The 27,662-nt window shown below is 35.1% G+C and overlaps 2 protein-coding genes across 2 annotated transcripts in view; one reads left to right on the top strand and one right to left on the bottom strand.

Moving 5' to 3' along the window:
* The window catches only part of map3k22 (mitogen-activated protein kinase kinase kinase 22), an 83,651-nt gene extending 66,219 nt beyond the window's left edge, over positions 1-17,432 (bottom strand). The window contains exon 1 of the mRNA XM_051097639.1: positions 17,033-17,432. The gene's annotated coding sequence lies outside the window, so the exon portion shown is untranslated. The remainder of the gene's footprint in view (positions 1-17,032) is intronic.
* Positions 17,433-21,241: 3,809 nt separating this feature from the next.
* acaa1 (acetyl-CoA acyltransferase 1) lies at positions 21,242-27,662 on the top strand. Its single transcript, XM_051097640.1, has 12 exons — positions 21,242-21,537; positions 21,611-21,704; positions 22,140-22,197; positions 22,287-22,366; positions 22,464-22,506; positions 23,417-23,515; positions 23,589-23,669; positions 24,913-25,103; positions 25,193-25,372; positions 25,522-25,577; positions 25,666-25,811; positions 25,892-27,662. Exons 1-12 carry the CDS (start codon positions 21,385-21,387, stop codon positions 25,965-25,967), a joined length of 1,257 nt encoding a protein of 418 aa, XP_050953597.1. The 5' UTR covers positions 21,242-21,384; the 3' UTR covers positions 25,968-27,662.

The following is a 27,662-nucleotide window of genomic DNA, read 5'->3' as shown; positions in this document are numbered from 1 at the left end:
AGGGAACGCTAAAGGTAGCGACCACGGAGCTCTTCAAAGACAAGTCTGAGAGCTTTTAATACCAGACAGCGAATATGTCACAAGCAGCCACAGGCTGATCTGAGAGCAGTTTTTCATATTCTGACACATGAAAGGCAAGACAATGAGCTCTATTTTTTTCTCCATTTATAATTGTCAGCTTCACGCAACAATATCGACGAGTCGCCCGGAGACACCGCAGAAAAGAAGAGCAATTACAGTCGTCGACAAAGCGCCAAAGAGCCCTGAACTCAACAGGGTCAAAGTACAAAGTGGCAGCGAAAAGGTTACGAACATTTGCACGAAAAATAGCTATACAAATTGGAGCAATCTGTGTCTGCCTGTACAAAAAAATGAGCCAAATATAGCGCCACTGCTGCGGAGAGGCTGTTTCTCTCTCTCTAGATGGCTCTTGTAGTGATTATGTCAAATTACCTAGCTGGAAAAGATGAGTCTTGAGTAAACAGCACTTTCTCCAGCTGATGGGATGTGATTTCAAAAGCAGCTGAAGTTAAAAGGCGTTGACATGACAAGCTTTTTGTCAAGCTGTCTTAAATTACATGATTTCATTCATCGTTATATGTTAATCGCTATTTACCATCACTACTGAACCATTAACGATTACGTATAGATGACAGTTTGCAGTTGAGTGATATACCAGTAGACAGGATTAACCGGTAGAAATGTCAACTGGTAGAGATTTTACTAGCGTGGTAACGCTCATTGGACACAGCTGTGCGACGTGGTCATGAAAACTCAGTCAGCTGTGAAAGAAAACCTATTTCGCTATGCTGTCAGAGAGACACACACACATGAAGAGCGTGGGAGTATTAAACCAAGTTATATTTGCTCACTTATAGGCCTTGAACAGTTAAATACACAGACTAGTATGCGTCAAAATGCCTGTCTTTGCAAGCACCCTTGTAGACACAGTAATTTAGGTCTTAAGTAAAAGCAAACAGATGAAAAAGAAAAATGTGTAATGTATATTGGATCCGGGCAGCTCTTAGAGTGACAGCAGTCTAATATTCCCGCTGTATGTCATTCATGTTAATCAAACAATAAAAGAGAGAAAATCTCTCACTGCTCTTGACTAAATCACTTTTATAACTTTAATAAGAAGAAATGTACATTTAATTTACAGAGTGAGGAATATGTAGCAGGGCTGCATCGATTTTTTTGATTCTATTCTATTTGTGTCGAGTATTCTGCAAAATGCCGGAAGTGGCGCATTCCACACATTAAACACATTTAAAAATCATAAAGCATAATTAATAATTCACAAACACTATGATTCAATTAAATAAACATGCGATGCAGGTGTAATATGTGCACTTTAATTATTTACATGCATGTAGTGTAGATTATGTATGTGCATGTCAGCGTCTCCAAAATGCTCTAAATGCTGCTACACAAACTGTTATTATTTATAAATTATTATTATTGTGTGGAGTGTCTCAAACTCCATCTCTGCTTTTTGTTGTGAGTTTGTAAACTCACAACAAAAAGTGTAGGTTTATAAAAAACTTTTATAAACCTACACAAACACGTGAGAATACATCATTATCTTTCTCAATATGCTAACTGTTCATCGCGATTTTAAAATGAAAGCTTAAACCCTCACTCTAAGCATTTCTGTGGTAAAGAAATGGCCAAATATTAAAGATTAAGTGGACATTTGAATTAAAAAGTTGTTGAGTCAATATTGTACAAGGATTAGATCGTACAGTAAAGTGTAAAAACAATCGTCAGACCGTTGGCGCCCCTCTGCAGTCATTTGATTTAATACACAATGTACATAAGTTTTGTTCAATAAAACCATATGATTACTTGCTTTTGATACTTTATTTGAATTATTATTGCCTCATTGCTATTATATATGTATTTTAAGTCATTTTAAAGGCTATTCACTTAAGTCTATTTTTATTACTACAATTAATTAAAATGATCCAATTACTCGATTAATCGTCAGAATAATCGACAGATTACTTGATTACCAAAATAATAGTTAGTAACAGCCCTGATATGTAGTGCTTTTATACATTTGATTACTTCATACAATGTATGTAGCATTTTTTATTTATTTGTTCTACTGTAGGTTTTATTGTCCTATTGTTTGTAATTAATTTCTTATACCTATTTAATCGCTGACTGTTTACTTGTCTTCAGTGAGATTAAGGTTGTTGTTTTTACTTAAGCTAGTATTCATTTTTTGTGATATTGACACTGGTGACAAGAATTGTGAAATTTCTATGGTATCAAAATGGTTTGATGTCATAAATACCTTATTTAAAGCAAAATAACTATATAGTGATATATATTGTCACTGTGAAATAAAATGACTCGTATCATGATACAAGATTTTGGTCATATCGCTCACTCCTAATACATTGCTGGCAATATAAAATTAAGCAACCATTAAGATCATTTTGGTTTCCTTTTTATTTGGCGATTTAAACCATGTCAGTCAATACAAAAAATAACTTTTTTATCTTTTCAAATAAAGATTTTAAAGAAAATATATATATATTTTAACAGCATCTTTAAAATGTAATAGTAATAAAACAGTAATAGTCAAAACGGTCCATTAATCGATTCAACTAATCGATTCAAACTCACTGATTCAATGATTAATTTGACTCACTACTAAAAAAAAAACATTCACTGAAGTGCCATTTTTCAAAACTTGAACGTTTTAGTGAAACATATATAGGTAAACGCTGCCATTTATCACTATGTATTCTTATAATGGTGCATATAATTGAAGAATATTAAATATTTTTAAATGGATCCTGGGATATTAAGGCTGGTATGGCTTAATATAACGTAAATGATGTCTCTTACTTAAATATGTAGTAGAAAACCCATGAAAGATTTATGTTATTTAAATAATCCACATTGTTTTAAACATATTTTGGACTACGGGGGGCACCATTATGACCATTATGATGATACCCGGGCTTCCCTTTAATTTTGTTAATTTAGCCAAATGCAACAATGTGAGGACATGTTACTGTACTGACGATTTTCGCCTGGCTAATGATAAAACACCCTAGCCCTCACGATGGCAAGTTCACTCACATTTACTTCAGAAAACAGCTTTCATTCTGTGAGTACATCTTGTTTTCTACGATTTTTGTTTTTTAATTGTGGCTGTCCATATCTGACTGTCACATATGTTCATTTCAATAATGAAAAACTGATGCTGAAGACACTGTCTTGTATCACGAAGAAGCAAAAAGACTGCAAACGACTAAATAGCAAAGGAATGCAGGGTGAACTTTTGCCCTATTTGTTTAATTACAGAAAGTCTCTGATAAAAGACGCTTTTGATAGTGCAAAATGAAAGGAAGCAATCGCTTCAGAGACATTCCTTTATGATGATACAAACAGTTACCAGTTACTACTGGAGTTCGGCTCAGTGGGAATCTAAACTCAGCCACACCTCCTCTGCCTGGCATATCTTAAAGCGTCTTTTTCTGTCTCTAAGCCTCATTCAATGCTCTTTATTTTTCCCTCTTTGTTTCTAAAGCTCGCATGGTCCCTGAGTTTCTGCAGAAACAGTCAGCGCAAAAAAATGTCCTGGGCTCCTGACAGAAACACAAAAGGGTTTGCTGTAAGTTTCCAGAGCTCAAGCCAAGGCGTATGCTTAGTGCACACTAGCAGGGCAGAACAGCACACAGTGTACAGCACACAAAACACACAAGATCCCAAAGATCTCAGAGAACATTTGAGAAAGGATATTTGGTGGAAAAACACAAAAAACCAACATTATTGCAAAAAGTATTATGAGATGATTACAAACTGTTCACTTTGCACTTAATGATCATAAATACTGAAAAAAATGCACTAAAAGCATAAGACTTTTAAGCAGAAAATATTAGATATTAAAATTGCACACCATCTTCTCAAAATTAATAAAAATAAATAGGCATCACAACATTATAAACGTACAGAACGAATAATAGGTTCATTTTGAGATTTGCCAAAGATTACACTTAACACATATTAAATTAGTAGTGCTTTTAAAGATCGACTTCAGTGAATGTTTGGTAATTTAAATGGAAAAATGGAAAAAAAAGAGCATGCACAAATAGATATCTAAAATGATACAGAAAAAAAGTGCATGGAAATGTGCATGCACAAATAAATATCTAAAATATACATAAATAAATAAATAAATATATATATATATATATATATATATAAAATGTTTTTTGTTTTTGTTTTGTTCAAATACTATTAATAAAAATGGGAAAATGAGCATGCACAAATGAATACAACTAAATTAAATAAATAATGTAATATAATATAAATGTAATATAATATAAATATTTTTTTTTTTTACAAAAACTGTATTATGTGCTGAAATAAATATCACATTTTAATATTTTTTAAATACTACTAAATAATAAACAAAACAAAAATGTGTAAAAATAGCTATTTTACATTATAATATACAATATGAAAAATGGACATTCATTTTGCAATTATGATTCTTAAATTATTAATGTTTTTAAAGATTAACTTTAAATGAGCATTAGAAAAAAAACTCTCCAATTTGGGCCAATTCTAATAATAATTTTAATTATCTATCTATCTATCTATATATTCTATATATTCCTTAATACTATATATAAATATATATATATATATATATATATATATATATATATATATACATACATATACATGCATGCAAGACATGACTTTAAGAACTACTGCTTGGCAATCATATGCATAAATGTCTTTATTAATTAAGGTAACTTTCAATCACTGTGCCAGCATCTGAAAGTATCAACTGCACTTTTGTTTAATGTTCAAGTATTGCAGTGTGGGCATCTCTTTAGATCTGAGGAATATGTACTGTCACGTCTCCAACTTGGCTGCTCAAAATCCATTTAAAAAGGAACACACGCAAACACGCTGACCTTGCGGCTGCTATAAACACATTTAAGCACCGAGGGACTGACGTGCTGCCAAAAAGCAGGTGGCCCTCCAACATGGCGGCGAGCATCGCGCTAAACCCCTCTGCCCTCGCTGCGTCTGGCACCAACCGCCAGCTCTCCAGCCCATCTGCTCGGTCACTCCACGCAGCACGAGAGCGGCCCGCTTACCCATGCACCCACCGCACAACCTGCCATTCATGCCACACACGCCTGACGCCAACTCTCGAGATCGCTCTGACGCTCTGTCAAACCGCCGTTTGCTGAAGCCTGTGCAGCTTGGCTCGACTTAACAACGATCCCAGGATTTTAAAAAAAGCCACAGCATGTGGGAATCCAATGAAAGAGCAAATGGGAAACTGGGCGTTTAGTTAAATGTAGTTCAATTAGTTCAGTTTAGTGACGCTGTTACAGATTCAGTTTGTCTGACATTCAAGGGTGGATATTTGGTGCAACTGAAGTCGACTTTCATGGTACATTCACTTCAATGCATTACATCACCCCTCCAAATAAAGTCAAGTCAAGGTGAGCTGGATTGTAGGGTATTTCCTGCTTTTCCATGAATTTTGAGGACGGCTCACCAGCTGCAGCTCCTAATGGCTTGTGGAAAGCTTTTCCCCTTTCAGAGTGTTGAGGAGAAAAAACTCATTGATTGTAATTGAACACATGAGCAGCACTAATGTGAAACTGCATCTATTTGTAAAAGGGTTAGGAATGGCACGGTCCGTTGCATCGAAACTCAACACTAGCTATCTTGTGGACCATGTAACATTGTCAACAGCAATATCACATACATATCTTCTTACAGTGTTAATCTTTGATCAAAAATATAGTAAAAACAGTCATATGTGATCCTGAACCACAAACCAGTCATAAGGGTCCATTTTTTGTATCTTAAAGCTGAATAAATAAGCTTTCCATTAAATTGTTAGAATAGGACAATATTTGGCTGAGATACAACTATTTGAAAATCTTAAATCTGAGGGTGCCAAAAAAAATGAAAATCTTGAGAAAATCGACTATAAATGTGTCCAAAAGTTCTTAGCAATGCATATTACTAATCAAAAATAACTTTCCATGTATTTATGGTAGGTGACAAAATATCTTTATGGAACATGATCTTTACTTAATATCCAAATGATTTTTGGCATAAATGAAAAATCGATAATTTTGACCCATACCATGTATTGTTGGCTATTGCTACAAATATACCTGTGCTACTTATGACTGGTTTTGTGGTCCAGGGTCACATATTGTGATATATTATTACCATTAAAAATAACTATTTTCTATTTTAGTTTTTAAAATCTATTCCTGTGATGAAAAAGCTGAATTTTCAGCATCATTACTCCAGTCTTTAGTGTCACATGATCCTTCAGAAATCATTCTAATATGTTTACTTGATGCTCAAGGAATATTTTAAATAATCAATGTTGATATTTTTTCAAAATTCTTTGATTAATAGAAAGTTCAGAACTACTCTTATTGTCAGTTTTGTTCAAATTAATTTATCCTTGTGGAGCAAAAGTAGTTTCCAAATGTTTGGTTCAAATTCACTTAACTTTGTTGCTTCTATACTAAATAATCATATTAAATGGATAGTTCACCCAAAAATGACAATTACACGATTTACTCGCCCTCAAGCTATCCTAGGTGTATATGACTTTCTTCTTTCAGACGAATACAATCAGAGTTATACAAAAAAAAAAATGTCCTGGCTCTTCCTAAGTGAATGGGTGCTGAGATTTTGAAGTCCAATAAAGTGCATCCCTCCATCATAAAAAGTACTCCAGATGGCTCTGGGGTTAAAGAAGAAGTTCACTTCCACAACAAAAATTTTGAGAAAATTTACTCACCCCCTTGTCATCCAAGATGCTCATCACTGCAGAAGTACCGACCCCAGTGTTTACAAAGTAAACATGCAAAGAAGGTCAAACGCGCTTATAAAAAAATGGCAAAACAGCGACGTAGGATGATTTTAAAGTTGGAGGTGAAAATGAGATGGGAGTTTTTCGACACTAACTGTGTTGACCCGGATCACACAGAGTTCGTATGTGCATCACAGAGCTAGACAAGACGAGCATTTGAGGTTAAAAAGTATATAAAATGTACATTTTTTTAGAAAATAACCAATCGTTTCGCTTAATAAGACCTTTGTTCCTCGTCTGGAATAGTTTAGAGCCCTTTAAAGCTGCATTTAAACTGCATTTGGCACATTCAAACTCGCAATGGTGTGCACCATTGAAGTCCACTATATGGAGAACATTCCTAAAAAGTTTTCCTCCAGAAACATAATTTCTTTATTACTAAAGAAAGAAAGACATGAACATCTTGGATGACAAGGGGGTGAGTAAATTATGTGTACATTTTTGTTCTGAAAGTGATCTTCTCCTCTAATAATGGCCTTCTGAAGCAAATCCATGCGTTTGTGTAAGAAAAATTTCCATATTTCTCCATATTTTTTTCAATTACTGTCATACGCATGTTCACGAGAGAAGATGACGTAGGATGTAGCTGTCAAGTAAGCTCTGGTAAGAATATGCTAGTCTTGCGAGAACCAAGTTTTGTTTACATTAAAGGAAAACCAGTCTCCTCTGAAATCCTTTGATGTTTTTCTGTACAAATCCTCGTTTTGTACCTCCAATTTGTGACTGGTGTTGTGTTTTGCACTTTCCTCTGCGCTTCCGCGTTAGTCACCACATTTGCCAAAATCTCACATTATACACTGAACGCCACTCGTGGACGCATATAGGACAGTTAGGGGAAGCTTAGTCTCGCGTAGCCAGACCTTCAGACTGACGGCTGAAGGTCTGGAATTCATAGCAGCTTTCTTTGGCCAAGGCCCGCCCATAAGGCCGTTTGACCGACATGTCAAACAACCAATCACAGTTCGTTTCGTTCAGCGTCACGTTTCGGGGTGTGGAAATGTCCCCACAACAACAGACCGGCGTGCAACAAGTCAGTCAGCATAGAAAATCAAAGAAGGAGAAGAAAACAAGCAGTAAGTCATTGATCTGTTCGTGCACGTATAACAATGGCGTCTGCATTATATCTCTTTTTGTCTCCACTAAGTGCCTCAAACAAAACTCCTGGACATCTCTTAAAGAGTCTATACCGTGAACCTTGCATACTTTTGAGAATCCTACGTTTAGCTGATCTTGATAAATGCTCATTGTCACTCATGTAAACACGACAGTTTTTCTTCTGCAATCACACGTCTGCGCTTTGTTTCCCGGCGGACCGAAAATAAACGCGACACTCGCGTCCTCCGGAAATCCGAAAAAAAATAAAACCAATCAGATGACGACTTCGACATTCCTGAAGTGTTTCCAGTTAAGTGTACCATATGCATCAGACGTTTAGCCAACGTTCCGTGGGCATGACGTCTGAGGCTGAGACTAGGGGGAAGCTAGAGGTTATGCTTCATTAAGTTTTTAAATATGGATATTTTTCTTACACAAATACATTGATTTACTTCAGAAGGCCTTTATTAACCCCATGGAGCTGTGTGGAGTACTTTTTATAATAGATGGATTGCACTTTATTGGACTTCAAAATCTCAACACCCATTCACTGCCATTATAAAGCTTGGAAGAGCCAGGACATTTTTTAATATAACTCCGATTGTATTCATCTGAAAGAAGAAAGTCATATACATCTACAATGGCTTGAGGAAGAGTAAATCATGGGGTAATTTTCAATTTTGGGTGAACTATCCCTTTAATATACCAGAGATCATACCACATTTAGGAATGCACGATATATTGAAGATTGGATTTTTAATTTTGCATGCATATTTATTTATTTTTACATTTAGATGAGGCTTTGCCATCATAAAACACTTAAAGTTTATCTTTAAATATCACTGTTCAATGTGATATAAGAAAGCCTCAAAATGAGTACATTAAAATGCCTAAATTAGTTCATTGGTATGGTCCAGACTTTTGATATCAATGCACCATATGAATTACAATAAGAAAATTAAGAGTGTGGCTAAAGAGATCCTGTTTCGTGGCTCCTGAGCTTCCCAAAGTTGAGCTTGCAGTTCTGCATTAAACTAGGAAATAGAACATGTGACATCAACATTTCTTTGCCAAAGAATGATGTAATGCACCTGCGTGCAACAGAGTGAAAAATGTAAATGATCAAAAAGGTTTGAGAGGAAACCACATGGGCAACAGAATGAAATGTTGACTCATAATGTAGTTAAACATGCATGATCTTTAGGTAAACAGCATTGTACATTTTAGTGCTGCGATGCCTTAGTTTATTTTAGGTTTTATTTTAAATTATTTTAGACAAAAATGTTCCATTTATCCATTTATCATATTATGTATTGGTTCAATAATTATCACCTTTTCTGTACGTTTTTTTTTATATTAGAACACTCCTATGCATTACACAATAACTAAATGAACAGTGTGACTAAAGAGATCCTGTTTTGTGGCCTCTGAGCTTCTTAAAATTGTGCATGCAATTCTGCTTTAAACATGACATTAATGTTTCTTAGTCAAAGCATGATGTAATGCATCTGCGTTTGAAACAAAACAATGTGGGCAGTAAAACAAAAATGATGTTGACTCATATTAAGCACCTTATCAAAAATAAAATATAACCTTTAAGATCAAAACCCCTATGTCAATAGGTCAACAGGTGCCAAACCTTACCTACCAAATCTACCATCTAAACGCCCACACATATCATCTAAATGACAAAAGCTGGAGTTTTCCTCTTTCATTTGTTGCCCCCGCAAGTGTGGTCAAATTCACAGTTCCTGCGATGAGTAAACCCAACAGGTCAGTGCTCACCGATAAGGACAACCCTCTTCCTTTGTCAGCAACTCGGTGACTCACAGGTTGTGGCAGCAGCTTTTCTGGGAAATGACACAACATCAGCTTTGCTAAAGCCAAATCCTTCTTGGGACCACCGAGGAGAGCCTTACTTGTACAATGCCAAGCCAATCTCACACCCTGAGCACATAATCTACTTTTCTGCATTGGGTTTTTTTTAACGGGTGAGGTGACACACACACAGGCGCGTATAAACACACTGACGCGCAAACTTCGACAGCACACTCCCTTAGCAGACAATCCATTCTGCAGTATAGATTCCTTGCCAGTGTACACACCTTGGTCTGGAACCATATCTGGAGGGCACAAAAAAAGCAGGCAGACCCAAGGAAGATACAAAGTTTACATCCCTTTCAAAGCAAATTGAGGAAAGCAGCTCAAGGAAGAGACAAACAAAATACACGTGTCGATAATAAACTGGAACATCTATGATAATGATCATTTAAAAACTTGTTAAAATCTGCCTTAGAAGTTCTTAGAATGGTACTTTTTGTATTCATGTCGAGTTGATGAGTTTGAGTCACAATTAGGGCTGTCAATCGATTAATCGCGATTAATCGCATCCAAGATAAAAGTTTATGTTTACATACTATATATGTGTGTACTGTGTATATTTATTATGCATATATAATTACACGTGCATACATGTATATATGTTAGGTTTCTATAGAAAAGGTTTATATTTATATACAATATAAATTATAAATAAATACACATAAATTTTCCTAAATATATACATGTATGTTTGTGTATTTATATATACATAATAAATATACACAGTACACACACATTTGGTATGTAAACAAACTTTTGTTTTGGATGCGATTAATCATTATTAATCATTTGACAGCCCTAGTTACAATTAATAATTCAAAAAAATGTCAGGTAATATAACCAAGTAGAGCAAAAATAAAAAGTACAATTGTATTTTCCTTAAACCATGAATACATCTTAATCGCTATATTAATTTTTAAAATATATTTTAAAAGGCAAAAAGGTTTTTTTTAATGTTTAGTTCATAAATTAAATACATAAAGACATTTTACAGTTTGAACTAAACTTTAATTACTTTAAAGACGTATTGATCTTGACAGTCATTTTTGGATGCTTTCGATGATATAATTTCCTGTTGTTTCTTCAAATGTTGGTTGTTTGTACTTGACCTTGATTTTAGCGTGCAAAACATTTCAAATATTACTAAGCAGTTTCGTTAAAACAACAACATGCACATACATGCATCTCAGTGGTTTACAGTGGTGTTCTGAAATGAGGAGGCAAAGCCCCAAAGTTTTTTTTTTAATTAAATCAAATGTAAATTCATTTCATAGTCACATTTTCTTGGTTAAATAAACATTACTTACTATCAGAAAAAGAAAAAAAAAAGTATTTTAAATTTTTAAACGTATGCTTTTTTAAAAAATGTGTTTTTACGCATTTTAATTTAGTCCAAAATAATAACTCAAGGTAGTAACAATTTAAACAATATATTTTATTTGTGAACTTTGTTCAGCTATTCTTTTTAATAGTTAACTTTTACATATTTTTGAATTTTTCGGATCATCAGTTCATCAAAGTTATAGAATATTATGTTAGTTAAAGAGGAATTGAATAAAGAAGAATAGTTAAAGAATATTAGTCACAGGCATGAGATTTACTTAAAACTTCACCAAGTTGATTACTCACTAAAAACTCCCACAGATCATGTTTCCATGCCATTTAAAGTCTTATTTTGATATAAAGTGGTTATATCTAAGTGTGTGAGTTGTTTGTTTACTTTTTTAATTAGTCTTTCCATTAAAGCTATTATGTTGTTCATTCAGAGTGATTCGCAAATGTGGCAGGTGCACAAACACAAGAGGCGGGATTTATTGCATAAACCAATCACAGCTGTTCATAACCAATCATATCCAATCACATCGCGATGGAGGCACTGCCTCCTCCCACGTGACGATTTAAGGGTCTGTTAAAACTCAGTGGGCTCAGGGGACGCGAGACCCCGGCTGTAACTTTACCTGCTGGTGTCACTGTTGGACAATGTTTCTTTAGAAAAACGAGTAATTTATACAATTATTAAAGTTATATTTTGTATAACAAATATTGTTGTTGTTTTATTTTTGTACACACACACACGTTTGTTTTTGTGAATTGTGGGGACTTTCCATAGACTTCTATAGTTTTTATACTGACCAAACGATATTGTCTATCCCCTAACCCAACCCTAACCCTAAACCTGCCCCTTACAGAAAACATGTTTGCATTGTTACATTTTCAGATAAACATTTACTATTTTTAATCATTTTTTTTACAATGTAGGGACCACCCCACCATGTTAAAAATGTCAGGCTTAACTATCCTTGTGGAGACATTTGGTCCCCACAATGTAGCAAGAACAAGTACACACACACAAATAAAACTACTACTTAATAAGGTTCTTTTTCAAGAACTGTATTCGTTTAATTTGGCTTTTTCTTCATTATGGCATCTCATAATTTGAATTTTATGCCCCCAAAAACATCCCTCACCTGATCATATGGAGGACTGACCAGCTGCATGTAATATAGGCCGACCTAAACAATTAAATTAGACGCAGCTCACCTCACAAAATGGCATCATGATGGAATTGTTGTCTTATGGCAATCACTGATTATTTTCACACAAGGAATACATTTTGCGACAGAAAACAAGCACCATCTGCACAATAATATGTTGCTATCATTGTATAACGTCCTTCACTCACAAACACCCGCATGCACATGCACACAATTTCTTTGTTTTTCTGCTCATTTGTGCTAATATATGGTAGCAGATGTCTCCAGGGCAGCTGAAATCATTACAACGGCAGAAATCTGCTCTGAACGTCAGTGGAATTTCAATGATTACCCTTCACTGTGCCTGCAGAGAGACCACTTTAGGTTTGAGCACCGCTCATGACAGGTTAAAAAGGCGATCTGACACGTATCACTCGCTTTTGGAGGTGATTGATGCTTTCGCAAGTAGAGGTTTTCACTAAGAGTCAATAACAATTCGACATGTAACTGAGTACATCCAGCTTTCACAACAATGCTGTTAGATGAAATTAAACTGTCTCAGTAACACCTGACGCTGGTAAACAAGAACAAGCCACAACATCCAGAGTGATCACAGAGATCTCTCTTAGACACGGTGGTAACTTTATTAGTCATGTTTGTGAGCAAGTGTCACTATTACTATTATATTTACTTGGTGTTAGGGGTTTGAGCTTGGATTCATTAGGGACTAAGAAATAGCTCACCAAAAAATGAAAATTCTGTCATTAAATAATAGGGCTGGCCCCTAATAGTTGACTAACTGTTAGTTGACAAAAAAAAGCTTGGTTGACCACAAATTTATTAGTCGCAGAAAAAGAAAATTCCACAGGAAGTGGCGAGGTTAGCAGTCTCTGACAGAAAGATTGTTAATGGCTGCTCTATGTGGTACAGCTCACCTATCATTCATTGATCTCAAATATGGCTTTTTATCTTAAAGATGTAACGGCCGCTCAATCTAATGTTAACCTACAAAAATGTGTGCTATTAAAGTGTCTATGCAGAGTGTGGAAGCTGAATAGTAGCGTGCTTACTGCATGACAGATGGGGGCGCCGGTGCGGTCACTTGCACTTAAAATACTCCGTCATTTTTGGCCTTACTGATAAAAGCAACACATCTTTCGAATCTGTAAAGACTCAACGTTTATTTGTGCACGCTCAAAATAACAACGAAACGTTGCACTTTTGTAAAATAATGTAAGCAAACAGGACGCGCTTTCGGCCGTCTCAGTCTCGCAAAACTTTGAAACTCTGTGTATACTTGTCTTACAGAAAATACGCTGTATATCTATATAGAGCAAAATGTCTACTTTTAAATTAACCAATTCAAATAGAAAACAAATATTTTCCGATTACGTAATCCGTATGAAACCTGCATACAGGCGCATCACTACTACAGAGATGAGTCAGTGTCGCTGACTTCATCTCTTAAGCCGAAAAGAAAGCACTAGTTTATAAATAAATGATTGAAATATTAATGCAGTCTTCTTTTCTATTTTTCCCTGACATATTCATAATTGTTATATCTGCTGGTGCGCCGGTGGCTTTTCTTTTGCATGCTCTTTTGCGCTTATTACGCTATGTTGGCAATTATTATGATTTGGCTTATTAATAAACATGCAACTAACAGTCGACTAATTATGTAAATAATATCAATATTTTAATATTTTTGCTGTTATACTAAAATATAATGCTTTTATTGTTGTGGTCTAATGATCATTGAGTAATTTTGTTAAAAAGCAAAAAAAAAAAATTAAATTAAAAAGGTCACTGGACACAGTAAAATAATACAAAAAAAAAAAAGTAATCTGTATTATGTTGGTCATAAAAAGGCAATATCACCATCTTGTGAAGTGCTTCTCCCAGTCTTTGTAATAAGTGCAATACACCTCACACACAGGACCTAATTACAGGGCTTCCTTTCGTCTCATTAAAACAGGGAACTACCAAAGTGCTTAACGGGATGAATTAGATAAGAAACCCTCGAATGCAACGTGTATTATCGCAATCCAAGAAAAAGCTTTCTAATTAACGCACGAGTGGATGGTATCTTCGATGAACGCTTTACGGATAACAGACCAGTTCTGGAACTGGAAAACCCTGACCCAAATTTAGACACTTTGATGTCTTACACTCAAACCCTTTATCAAACCCAAACTCGAGGCGAAGCACCACCCCTGTTCTTTCCACAGCTTCAGAGAAAGAGCCTGCAGGAGCCGCTCAAATCACACACTGACCGCTGGCCCTCGGCTCTTTGGCGTGTGCGTGTCCAATCACTCAAGCGAGCGATAAGACCGCTGTGATTTCCTCTGTGTCTAGTCGACTGAGATCAGGCCCAAAATTAATGATCCATCATGAAGATCTGTGCCTGAACAGACAACACTTTGACTTACAGCCACGAGAAAAGACGCTCTCTGAGGCAACAGGATAAAATACCACATTTCCCCGACATCCTAATCTTCGGTGGTCATTCATCACAGATTTCAACCTCTCTCTCCCAAAATAGTCCTTTAGGGATTCCCGAAAATATGAGTCAACATATCTTCCATCGGACATGAGGAAGACTTGTGTGTGATGGCAAGCGATCAAATTCTAAGAATACTTAAATCTTTAGGGGTCTAATGATCAAACTGACAGACTAATAATTTTTCCTTCCATTACTAGGGAGGAGGAATTCAGGAATTTGATTTCCTGTCAAGATGCTCCTAATCTGAGCATATATAAACACAGATCCTGTGAATTTGGCTCCACGAGTGTGTCTAAAGATGATAAACTTTAAGGTCAGGTGACTCACTCGATCCAACTCATCTCTTCTATGATTCTGCTTGGATGTTTTGAGCAAAATGAGGCTGTTTATGCATGAACATCCCTGCACCTGAGTCTATGGTGAGCATTATGACTCAGTAAGGCTTGGTTGGAGTCTTCAGTTCAATGCAAACCAAGCAATAATTGGAATGAAGGTATAAAGTTCATCTAGATTCCTTTCTCGTGTCGTAAGAAACATTCTTGGCACAGGGTTTGGCTGAGACAGAATGTACACATTGCAAAAACACTAACCTATATTCAATGACTCATTAAGCTGAGGGATCTTCAGGAAACAGAAATAAACTCAAGATATTTTAATTAAAGTGTCTGAAGAACAAGTGCAAGAAAAAGCAGGACATTCCAGCAGATCTCATCAAGCTCCTTTTTTATTATAGTGGATGTGTGTCTATATTAGTATACCTATTAATATCAGTATTATATAGGCTTTATCTATAGTATAACTTTATATAGGTCATTACATGAAAAGTGTGTGTCCCTGACTAATATCTAATTGGCACTAGTTGTGATGCAAGTAATTTTTACTATTAGACATTTTGTATAAAAATGTATGTATAATATGTATAAAGTAACGTTGCATTTATATACATTTTAAATGTAACCCTAGACCACAAAACCAAACTGTGATTTATACATCATCTGAAAGCTGAATAAATATGATTTGTTAAAACAGGACAATATTTGGCTAAGAAACAACTATTTGAAAAATTTTAATCTGAGGGTGCAAAAACTTTAAATTGAGAAAATCACCTTTAAAGTCATCCAAATGAAGTTCTTGGCAATGCAAGTTACCAATTAAGTTTTGATATATTTACAGTAGGAAATTTACTAAAATATCTTCACGGAACATGATCTTTACTTAATATCCTTAATATAAATTTTGGCATAAAAGAAAAAATCGATCATTTTGACTTATACAATGTATTATTGGCTATTGCTACAAATAAACCTGTGCGACTTATGACTGGTTTTGTGGTCCGGGGTCAAAAATATAAATGCTATATATTCACCCTATAAATAATTCTAGGCTTCACTGGACATAGTTTATTAAAACAAAAAGTGTACTCAACCCTGTTACCGTTTTTAATTCCCCCTTGATAAAACAATTCATTATCTGTTTTTAGCTCCTCAAGAATGCGACTTTTTTAAAATCATTTCATCTTTAATCTTTTCTAATCAGTCAACCCTGTTATCAACCCTGTTATTAACCCTCTTATCATCATAATTTATACAACATACAATATCATCAGTGTACAGCTCCATAAATTAGAAAATTATTGTTTTATTTTATTATAGTTTATCAGCAAAGAGCGATACTAATCTTTCAATCCTCTTACCATAATATCTACACATGGATATGGAAATATTAGAATTAAATTTTATTCTAATAAGCATCTTGTGGCTAAATGCAAAGTAAAATATCAACCCTGTTACATTTTAAAAGTTTCTTAGCTATATATTAAGCTTTCGTTTAACTTGAGATGGCACTGTGCAACGTGTAAACACTTAAAAAAAACAACATTTATCTGATAGAATGTTTAAAATCTTAAAGAAATTTAGACACCCATTTAATTTAATGACCACATTTGCATAGGCTATTTTACTGTACATGCAGCCTGTATCTTGATGTTCAAGTGTCAAGTTCTGTTCAGACAAAACACGTTAACTTAGAATATGTTTGTCGTTAATTGCACTGACGAGATACTCTTTAGACAGAAGTCGAATGCATTGTAACAAACACAATGACATTTTGTATTTTACCCTCTATAGCAAATCTTTGCTCACTACCCTTAATGTAAGTGCAGTCATTATAATTCTAGATAGAACTCACCTTACGTGCGTGTCTTCATGCTGGTGCTGACATTTAAGATGAATTAAACCAATATGCGATTTAAAGCGAGTTAAACGGCGTAAAGAGGGAAAATCCGCAAACTGTGCTCTCGTGCGAGAGATACAGCAAAAACAGTGATATATCCGGAAGCCGCGGGCACTTGAATACAGTTGTCACGCACAAATTGTGGGGAACCGCACAAATCCACCTTCCGAAAAGCTTTGCGGATTATGTTTTTGGAGTCGCGGATGCCAGTAATCCAAACAGACGGAGCGGTGTATGCTTGGGAAAGCTGCAAATCTCGTCGACTGCGCGCCGTCAAAGGAAGAAAGTTTCCTCTCCGCAAACATTGACTGACGCCGAGTTTTTCCACAGAGGAGCGAGTGAGTGTAATGTCAGCCTCAGGAAGCGATGACGCGCGGGCTACACCGCGCTCCGCCTGCGTGAGATTCTGGCGCCCTCGGCCGACTGACACCAAGAGCGCACGACACGTTTAGCGCATTTTCAAAAGGCTATAATTCTGAAAAACATAAGTCTGAAACTCTTTCAGATATTATCTATCTATCTATCTGTCTATCTTGATTCATTGACTGATTGTAACTATCCTGCTGTGTTGACCAGGAGGCCAAACTAAATTATATGAGCAAATTTATATTCTATTGTTACTATAATTTTAAATAAGGTTTCCATTAGATAGATAGATCATCCAGCATTTTTAAAGTTTATAACATTTTTAAAGTAATTCTAAAATTTAAAAAAGTCATTTTAAATGAAGTTTCCAATATTATTTTTGAGTAATTCTGTTTGCTTTTAGTGGTACATTACATAAACATCAAAGTTATATAAATAAAAATACACTGCTTTGGATGACTAATAAGCAAATAAGTAAATAATTTCAAATATTGTACTTCAATTAGATAGACAGATAGATAGATAGATAGATAGATCTGTTATATTTTTAGAGATAAGATTGGTTGATTCATTTTTAAAGTTTATAACATTTTAATAGCATTTTTTACATTTTTAAATAATTATTACAAAAATTTTTCACTATTTTTTATTTTATGAGTAATTCCTTTTTTTTTTGTGGTACATTACATAAACATCAAAATTAAAAAATAAAAATACGCTGCCTTGGATGACTAATTAGCAAATAAGTAAATAATTTCAAATATTGTACTACAATTAGATAGATACAGACAGATAGATAGATAGATAGATAGATAGATAGATACATAGATAGATACATAGATAGATAGATAGATAGATAGATAGATAGCTCTGTTATATTTTTAGAGATAAGGTTGGTTGGTTGGTTCATTTTTAATGTTTATAACATTTTTATAGCATTTTTTTACATTTTTAAATAATTATTACAACATTTTTTCACTATTTAAGTAAATAATTTAAAATATTGTACTACAATTAGATAGATATTAGATAGATTTTTAAAGTTCATAACATTTTTATAGCATTTTTTTTTTACATTTTTAAATAATTATTAACACTTTTTTTTTTTTATTTAAAGTAATTCTAAAATTTAAAAAGTACAAATCTGAAACTCTACAAACTTTTGATTGTATACACAAGCACCAAAGTAATTCCAAAGGTACCATATTAATAAACAGGAACTACAAAATAAATATATAATAATAATAATAATGATAATAATAATAATAATAATAATAAATATATTAAGTAAATAAATAAATATATAAATGGATAAACATTTTACAAATTTAAGTTTTTTAAAGGAGGTGTTTTGGACGTTCGGCATTTATGAATAAAGAATTTGCGAGAATTATAAAGAATTCAGAATCATAAAACTGTTATAGTTTACAATACTGTACTTAACCCTCTTAATAAAAGATCATTTCTTCCACATTTAACCCTCTGGTTGTGTTCGGATTCCAGTCACACTTGTGGTGTTCCCGGTCAAAAATGACCGGACTCCGAACGATTGCTTATAAATCTGTAAATATGTTATATTATCACTAAAGATTGGATTCATTCTTTTTGTCAACTTGTTTTCTTTCATTTAGGACTGGTTTCGTGTTTCTATTTGCATCCAATTAATTGTAGGCCTCATTTTTCTGAGAGAAGGTCCCTCATTTTTTGAGTGAAAAAAATAATTTTTATGAATAACTTTCACAATATAAGATAAAAATTTATACAAATTTGCACGGTTTCTCACACTAATGTGCTTGAATGATTAATCAGGAAGTTTCCTTTTAAATGCTTTTATTTTTTACAAAATTGCAAAAAGTAGGACTGGTTTCGTGTTTCTATTTGCATCCAATTAATCGTAGGTCTCATTTATGTGAAAGTAGGCAAAACTGTACAAAATTGCAGAAAGTCACTTGTGGTGTTCCTGGTCAAAAATGACCAGACTCCAAACAATTGCTTATAAATCTCTTGTTATGGTATATTATCACCAAATATTGGATTCAATCTTTTTGTCAACTTGTTTTCTTTCATTTAGGACTGGTTTTGAGTTTCTATTTGCATCTGATTAATCGTAGGCCTCATTTATCCGAAAGTAGGCAAAACTGTACAAAACTGCACAAAGTTACAAAATGGCTGGCCATTGAAAGTGAATGGGGAAGAATGAAAGTAAAAGAAACAACTAGTGTTCAGGAGCATTTTGTGCTTGCAAACATAAAGGCCTTGGACCTGTGCATATATAGATTAATGTATACTCACGCTATCTCACACAAACTATTGTGAGTATTATATTTATTTCATCCTACCTTGGACTGCTTGCAATATGCTTTTATGATAACTCTCTCTGTGATAAACCTCTCACACACTCACATGCTCAAACTGCCTTGTCTTTAGCTTAGGTTTTGAGGCTTTCATGTTCTCACAGAGTAGATGAAAGTTTACAAATAAATGCTTTAGCACAGAGAGAGATTCAGCTTGTTGTTTTATAATATTGTCTCAGTTTGACAGTGTCAGTGTGCAGGATATATAGAACTAAAATAACAGTTTTGGTTTGTTGTTCCATGAAATGTTATAATGCAAATAATCTTAATGTGTTCTTTTTTTGTGTGTGTCACGATGGTCAGATTTAACAGGAACAGCACAAGTGTTACTTTGTGCCCCTTTTCAGAACATAAAATCATTTCAAAATAAAGATCCTGCTTTTTGTGCTCTTCCCCATTCACTTTCAATGTCTGGCCATTTTTGATGAGTGTGACTTTGTGCAATTTTGTAGAAAATAAAAGCATTTAAAAGCAAACTTCCTAATTAAACATTGAAGCACACTAGTGTGAGAAACAGTGCAAATTTTCATAATGTTTTCTCTCATATTGTGAAAATTATTCACAAAAAATGCTTTTTTCACTCAAAAAAATAGGTGCCTACTTTCAGAAAAATGAGGCCTACGATTAATCAGATGCAAATAGAAACACGAAACCAGTCCTAAATGAAAGAAAACAAGTTGACAGAAAGATTGAATCCAATATTTGGTGATAATATAGCATATTTACAGATTTATTATCAGTTGTTTGGAGTCCGGTCATTTTTGACCGGGAACACCACAAGTGTGACTTTTTGCAATTTCGTACAAAATAAAAGCATTTAAAAGCAAACTTCCTGATTAAACATTCAAGCATATTAGTGTGAGAAACCATGCAAATTTTCATAATTTTTTCTCTCATATTGTGAAAATTACTCATAAAAAATGATTTTTTCACTCAAAAAATGAGGGACCTTCTCTCAGAAAAATGAGGCCTACGATTAATTGGATGCAAATAGAAACACAAAACCAGTCCTAAATTAAAGAAAACAAGTTGACAAAAAGAATGAATCTAATCTTTAGTGATAGTATAGCATAATGAGAGATTTATGAGCAGTTGTTTGGAGTCCGGTCATTTTTGACCGGGAACACCACAAGTGTGACTAAGTGAAATAAAAGCCACAAAAAATTACGAAAATCCGAAAAAAAATTCTGAGATGTACTTCTACCCTGTGTGAACAAAGTCAGAGTCCAATGCGATAATGTTAACTATTATTTCCGGGAAAAAGAAAATCTTTTTCGGGTCAATTTGACCCGAACACAACCAGAGGGTTAATGTTATCTTTAAAAATGTCTGACAATCAGACGAGTCGAACTTGACAAGTCTGAAATACCGAGGAAAAAGGTACTTCATTCCCCATAAAGCCATGCGATGACGTCAGAACGCTCTAGCCAATGATGTGCAGTCTGACCAGAGAAGCAAGGTTCACCAGGAAACATCATCAGAAATGTAGAGCATAGTTCATACATCAGTCTCTGATAAGTATTTGTGTATATCTCAGTAAACGGTTATCCTTTTACTCTTTTCGTGCCCACATTTTTGACATCAAAAATGCAAAGAGTGCAGGTTTTGTCGGGACATCTGTCGTCAAATGCTCGTGTGGGAATGAGGCAGTGCAGCGCTTCAGCTGCAGATCCAAACGATATCGTTGTGGTTCATGGACTACGAACTGCCATCGGCCGAGCGAAAAGAGGGTCCTTTAAGGTGGGATATTCGGTCAATAGGACAATCGACAGTTTGCAGTATTCTCTATTTAATTGTGTCTGTTTTATTTTAGGACACTACCCCAGATGAGCTTCTTAGTACTGTGATGAGTACAGTCCTGAAGGATCTGGGACTGAGACCCTCTTTACTAGGGGATGTGTGTGTTGGTAAGTCAAATCACAGCTAGCCTGACCAAAACATTATGAGATGCACTAAAACACAACAATATGAATGACAATCATATATGAAGAGTGATTAACAGTAAAGGAATAGTTCACCAAAAAATTAATATTTGCTGAAAATTTACTCACCCTACATTCAAGATGTAGATGAGTTTCTTCATCAGAACAGATTTGGAGAAATTCCGCATTACCAGTTGATCCTCTGCAGTGAATGGGTGCCGTCAGAATCACAATAATCCATAATTCATACAACTCCAGTCCATTAGTTACCATCTTGTGAAGCAACAAGATGTGTTTCTCATAAACAAATCCATCTTTTACACACTCATCTATATTTTGGATGGCCTGAGGGTGAGTAAATGTGCAGCAAATTTTCATTTTTGGCTTTATTATTAATAAACACTTAATGCTGTTTTTCAGGTAATGTGCTGCAACCTGGTGCAGGTGCACTGATGGCTCGAGTCGCACATTTTTTTAGGTGAAATATGTAATGAATTGAATAATAATTAAAAATTTTGCTAATCATATGAATTGGCTGCAAAATACAAGATTTTCTTTATCTTTCAGTGGCTTTCCCGAGTCTGTACCCGTCTACACTGTAAACAGGCAGTGCTCTTCTGGACTACAAGCACTTTTTAATATTGCAGGTAAGAATTATACATTAACCTGTAAAATGGCCCGTTTGGGCCGCACCATAAGAAAATACAAGATTATTGTTAAAACAGGCTTTTTGTCTGTTTTAAGGTGGAATCAGAGGAGGTTCATATGACCTGGGACTTGCCTGTGGGTTAGTATGCTACATTTGTAATTAATAATTTCAGTAATTGAAGTGAAACCGTTTATTAGACTTCGTATTTACTTGAAGATTTTAAGTTAAAGGAGAAATTCATTTCCACAACAAAAATTTACAGATAATTTACTCAATTCTTTGTCAACCAAGATGTTTATGTTTTTCTTTTTTCAGTCAAAGAAATTGTTTTTTAGGAAAAAAATCGGATTTTTATCCATATAGTGGACTTCTTTGGTGCCTGTGAGTTTAAACTTCCAAAATTAAGTTTCAATGCAGCTTCAACGTGCTCTAAAACGATCGTTATTTTTATTTATTTTTTTACTATTTATATTCTTTTACCTCAAACGCTCATTTTGTCTAGCTCTGCGTAAACTCTGTGTGTTCCGGTTCAAGACAGTTAGGGTATGTTGAAAAACTCCCATCTCATTTTCTCCTCCAAATTCAAAATTGTCCTACATCGTTGTTTTACCTTTTTTTTTGTAAAGGGTGTTTGACCCTTCTTGCACGTTCACTTTGTAAACACTGGGTCGGTACTTCTGCAGCGATGTAGGACGATTTTGAAGTTGGAGGAGAAAATGAGATGGGAGTTTTTCTACATGCCCTAACTGTATTGACCCGGAATGCACAGAGTTCACGCAGAGCTAGACAAGATAAGCATTTGAGGTTAAAAAGTAAATAAATTGTACATTTTTTAGAAAATAACTAATCGTTTCGCTAGATAAGACCTTTCTTCCTCGGCTGGGATCGTTTAGAGACCTTTAAAGCTGCATTTAAAATGAATTTTGGGTTTCAAACTCACAGGCACCATAAAAGTCCACTATACAGAGAACATTCCTGAACAAGCCTGTAAAGCTACTTGAATCTGAGTCTTATAGCTCATCTCTTTTTCCTTGTTTTTTTATGCCAGTGTGGAGAGCATGTCTCTTCGTACACCAAATAACCCAGGAGACATCAGTCCCCGACTGATGGACAATGAGAAAGCCAGAGACTGCATCATTCCCATGGGGTATGCATGTTATTTCTTTTGTACTCTATGCATTTTTAATCTTTACATTTTATTCTTTTCTGTTTTCCTTCAGAATAACCTCAGAGAACGTTGCTGAGAGATTTGGCGTCACTAGGGAAAAACAGGACCGCTTTGCTCTCAGTTCCCAACAAAAGTAGGTTCACTGATGAATTGGATACTTTACACATTCTAGTTGTTACAAAAATGCACTCAAAGGAGAAGTTCACTTCCAAAACAAACATTTACAGATAATTTACTCACCCCCTTGTCATCCAAGATGTTTGTGTCTTTCTTCAGTCGATAAGAAATTATGTTTCTTGAAGGAAAAATTTTAGGAATTAGCTCCATATAATGGACTTCAGTGGTGCCCCCAAGTTTGTCGGCCCCAATAGCCTTGTGGGCAGCGCGCCAACATGTAGCACCGTTGCGCTCCCAGTGTCCCGAGTTTGAGTTCCAGCTCGTGGACCTTTTCCCGATCCCACCCCCCTCTTTCTCTCCCACTTTGTTTCCTGTCATTGCTATCCTGTCCCCTTAAAAAATAAGTGCCAAAATGCCAAAATTAAGTCTTAAAAAAAATGGTGCCCCCAAGTTTGAACTTCCAAAACGCAGTTTAAATGCAGCTTCAAAGGGCTCTAAACAATCCCAGCTGAGGAAGAAAGGTCTTATCTAGCAAAACGATTTTCGAAGAAAATTGACAATTTATATACTTTTTAACCTCAAACACTTGTCTTGTCTAAGTCTACCTGAACTCAATTTTTTTCCGGGTCAGTACTGTCAAAACAGTTATGGTATGTCGAAAAACTCCCATGACCTTTTCTTCCCCAACTTCAAAATCGTCCTACATTGCTGCAGAAGTACTGACCCAGTGTTTACATGTGAACATGCAAAGAACATCAAAGCCCTTTACAAAAAAAAAGGTAAAACAGCAATGCAGGGTGATTTTAGGGAGAAGAAAATGAGACGGGAGTTTTTCGACATACCCTAACTGTATTGACCCGGATTACACAGACTACGCACACGCATTGCAGAGACGAGACAAGACGAGCATTTGAGGTTAAAAAGTATATAAATTGTCAATTTGTCAATCGAAAATGACAGATCGTTTCGCTAGATAAGACATTTCTTCCTCAGCTGGGATCATTCAGAGCCACCTGAAGTTGCATTTAAAAGGCATCAAGTTCAAACTTGGGGTCACCATAGAAGTCCACTATATGGAGAGAAATTCTGGAATGTTTTCCTCAAGAAACAGAATTTCTTTATGAATAAAGAAAGAAAGACATGAACATCTTGGATGACAAGTGGGGTTAGTAAATTATCTGTAAATTTTTGTTCTGGAAGTGAACTTCTCCTTTAAAGCAACTCAAAGTACTATTATTTGTGGACTTTTATAACACTAGGGCTGCAATGGCGCAGAAAAACGGCTTGTTTGATCAAGAGATCACACCAGTCACTACTAAATTTGTGGATGAAAACGGTACTGAGCGCACTATTACTGTCACAAAGGATGATGGGATCCGGCCTGGGACTACCTATGAAGGCCTTGCCAAACTGCGACCAGCATTTAAGGAAAACGGAAGCACCACAGCTGGTGTGCATATGCAGATTTTTTATTTTATTTATTTTTGTAATAATTTAGAGGTTAAATTCCATAACTCAAATCTTTCATTCTCATTGCAGGTAATGCCAGTCAGGTGAGTGATGGCGCAGCAGCGGTGCTAATTGGCCGGAGATCCACGGTGGAAAGACTAGGACTTCCTGTTTTTGGGATCCTGAGGGCGAGCGCTGTGGTGGGTGTTCCACCAGACATAATGGGCATCGGTCCAGCCTATGCCATCCCAGAAGCCCTCAACCAAGCTGGTGAGAGTACAGCTGCTGTTACTGTACCTCTATGCGCATATGAGCCTTTTATATTTCATGCTTAAAAATATATTGAAATAGATTTTCCATTTTCATTATTTCAAAATAATGGTTGTAAATGAGCCGTGTTATTGCATTTGCTCATTCAGGGCTGACTGTGGATGATATTGATGTGTTTGAGATCAACGAAGCATTCGCCAGTCAGGTGACTGATTGGATTTTCTTGGATTTGCCCAAGTTGTTTCAGTAGTTTGATTTTATTCATACAAGCAACTTATTCACAATATTCCTAGGCTGTGTATTGTGTGGAAAAACTGGGCATTCCTATGGAAAAAGTGAATCCTAATGGAGGAGCCATTGCTCTTGGTCATCCACTGGGGTGCACTGGTGCTCGACAGGTCGTGACTTTGCTCAATGAGCTCAAACGCAGACGCAAGAGGTGAACGCACACATTAAATATCGTATAGTAAAAGATTTTGAGTGCTTTTCCCATTTACAGTGTTGTGTTTTTTATTGCAGAGGGTATGGCGTGGTGTCCATGTGCATTGGGACTGGAATGGGAGCAGCTGCAGTTTTCGAGTATCCTGGCCAGTGATGAAAGCCCTGGCGCAAAATCCCAAGATGCAAATGTCCTGATGACACGCAGAGAAACTAACCGTCACAAATTCTTTTTAATCAAGCTGCTAGAAGTCTAACTGTAAACCCAGGCAGAGAGAGCACACTTCTTATGTAGTGCATATCAGTGGGTGTTTGCCTTACTTGTTTAGAGGATGTTCAACCTTCAGAAGATTCAGATCTCTCTTTAAAGTGCCTTGCATTTCAACTGTGATAACAGATCATTGAAACAGACATGCTTGTATCTGTAAGAGCAATCGGAGTAACAGCTCTTATCGATTTAATTTGTGACATTAATCTGATCTGGTCTTTCCTTCTGATATGAAAAAACTCCGAATTTTAGAAAGAAAATGTTTTTGAGAACCAGTGTAATTACCAAATGTTTATAATGTATCTCATTTGTTAGAATAAAAATGATCATGTATGAAACTTGTTTAAAAGCTAGATAATACCTTTCAAAGGTTTGGGGTCAGTAAGATGTTTTTTTTAAAGAAGTTAATACTTTCATTCAGCAAGGATGCATTAAATTGGTTAAAAGTAACAGTGAAGCACTTATAATGTTACAAAAGATTTCTGTTTTAAATAAATGCTGTTCTTTTGAACGTTCTATTCATCAAAGGCCATGTTCACACAGCAACAGAATACAGTTGTCAGTACCGTATTTGAGTCCTTAAATGCGGCTTCAAACGATCCCAGCCAAGAAAGAAGGGTCTTATCTAGCGAAATGATTGGTTATTTTAATAAAAATAATACAATTTATATACGTTTTAATGCCAAATGCTTGTCTTGTCTTACTCTGCCTGGACTGTTTTTGTTCCTGTTCTTGACAGTTAGGGTATGTGGAAAAACTCCCATCTCATGTTCTCCCTTTCAACACTTCAAAAATCATCCTATATCTCTGTTTTACCTTTTTGTTAAGGGTGTTTGATCTTCTTTGCATGCTCACTTTGCAAAGACTGGGTCGGTACTTCTGCAGCAATGTAGGATGATTTTGAAATGATTTTTGAAGTTGAGGGAGAAAATACGATTGGAGTTTTTCAACATACCCTAACTGTCTTGAGCCAGAATACACAGACAAGATGAGTGTTTGAGATTAAAAAGTATTTAAATTGTATTTTTTTTAATGAAAATAACCGATCATTTTGCTAGATAAGACCCTTCTTCCTTGGCTGGGATCGTTTACAACCGCATTTAGAACTGTTTGAAGCTGCATTTAAACATGCATTTTGGAAGTTCAAAATCGGGGAACCATTTCAGTCCATTATATGGAGAAAAATGCTGAAATGTTTTCCTCAAAAAACATAATTTCTTTATGACTGAACAAAGACATGAACATCTTGGATGACAAGGGGGTGAGTAAATTATATGTGAATCTTTGTTTTGCAAGTGGACTTCTCCTTTAAAATAGATCAATAGCCATTTTAAATTGTAATAATATTTTTCAATATTACTGTTTTTACTGTATCAATTAAATGCAGCCTTGATGAGCATTAAAAGCATTTTAAAAACACTTCTGACCCCAAACTTTTGAAGAGTACTGTATGCGTGAAGTCAATGTTTAACTACAAATTGATCTTTGATACTCTAATCACAAACATACACTAGGCCATTTAAAATGTTCTTATGTTGATCTTTAATTTTTAGAATTAAAGGAATAAAACTTTCACAAATACAA

This window comes from Labeo rohita, chromosome 24 (genome assembly GCF_022985175.1).
Source record: "Labeo rohita strain BAU-BD-2019 chromosome 24, IGBB_LRoh.1.0, whole genome shotgun sequence".
Classification (NCBI taxonomy): Eukaryota; Metazoa; Chordata; class Actinopteri; order Cypriniformes; family Cyprinidae; genus Labeo; species Labeo rohita.
The sequence above is the reverse complement of the archived record's forward strand: the minus strand, read 5'-3'. Positions and strand labels throughout refer to the sequence as shown.

What these genes read in the sequence shown, in the direction of transcription:
- acaa1 (XM_051097640.1), top strand. Translation starts at nt 21,385, where the DNA reads ATGCAAAGAGTGCAGGTTTTGTCGGGACATCTGTCGTCAAATGCTCGT. An exon ending in CGAAAAGAGGGTCCTTTAAG is followed by an intron (nt 21,538 to 21,610) that starts GTGGGATATTCG and finishes GTTTTATTTTAG; the next exon opens with GACACTACCCCAGATGAGCT. An exon ending in ACTAGGGGATGTGTGTGTTG is followed by an intron (nt 21,705 to 22,139) that starts GTAAGTCAAATC and finishes GCTGTTTTTCAG; the next exon opens with GTAATGTGCTGCAACCTGGT.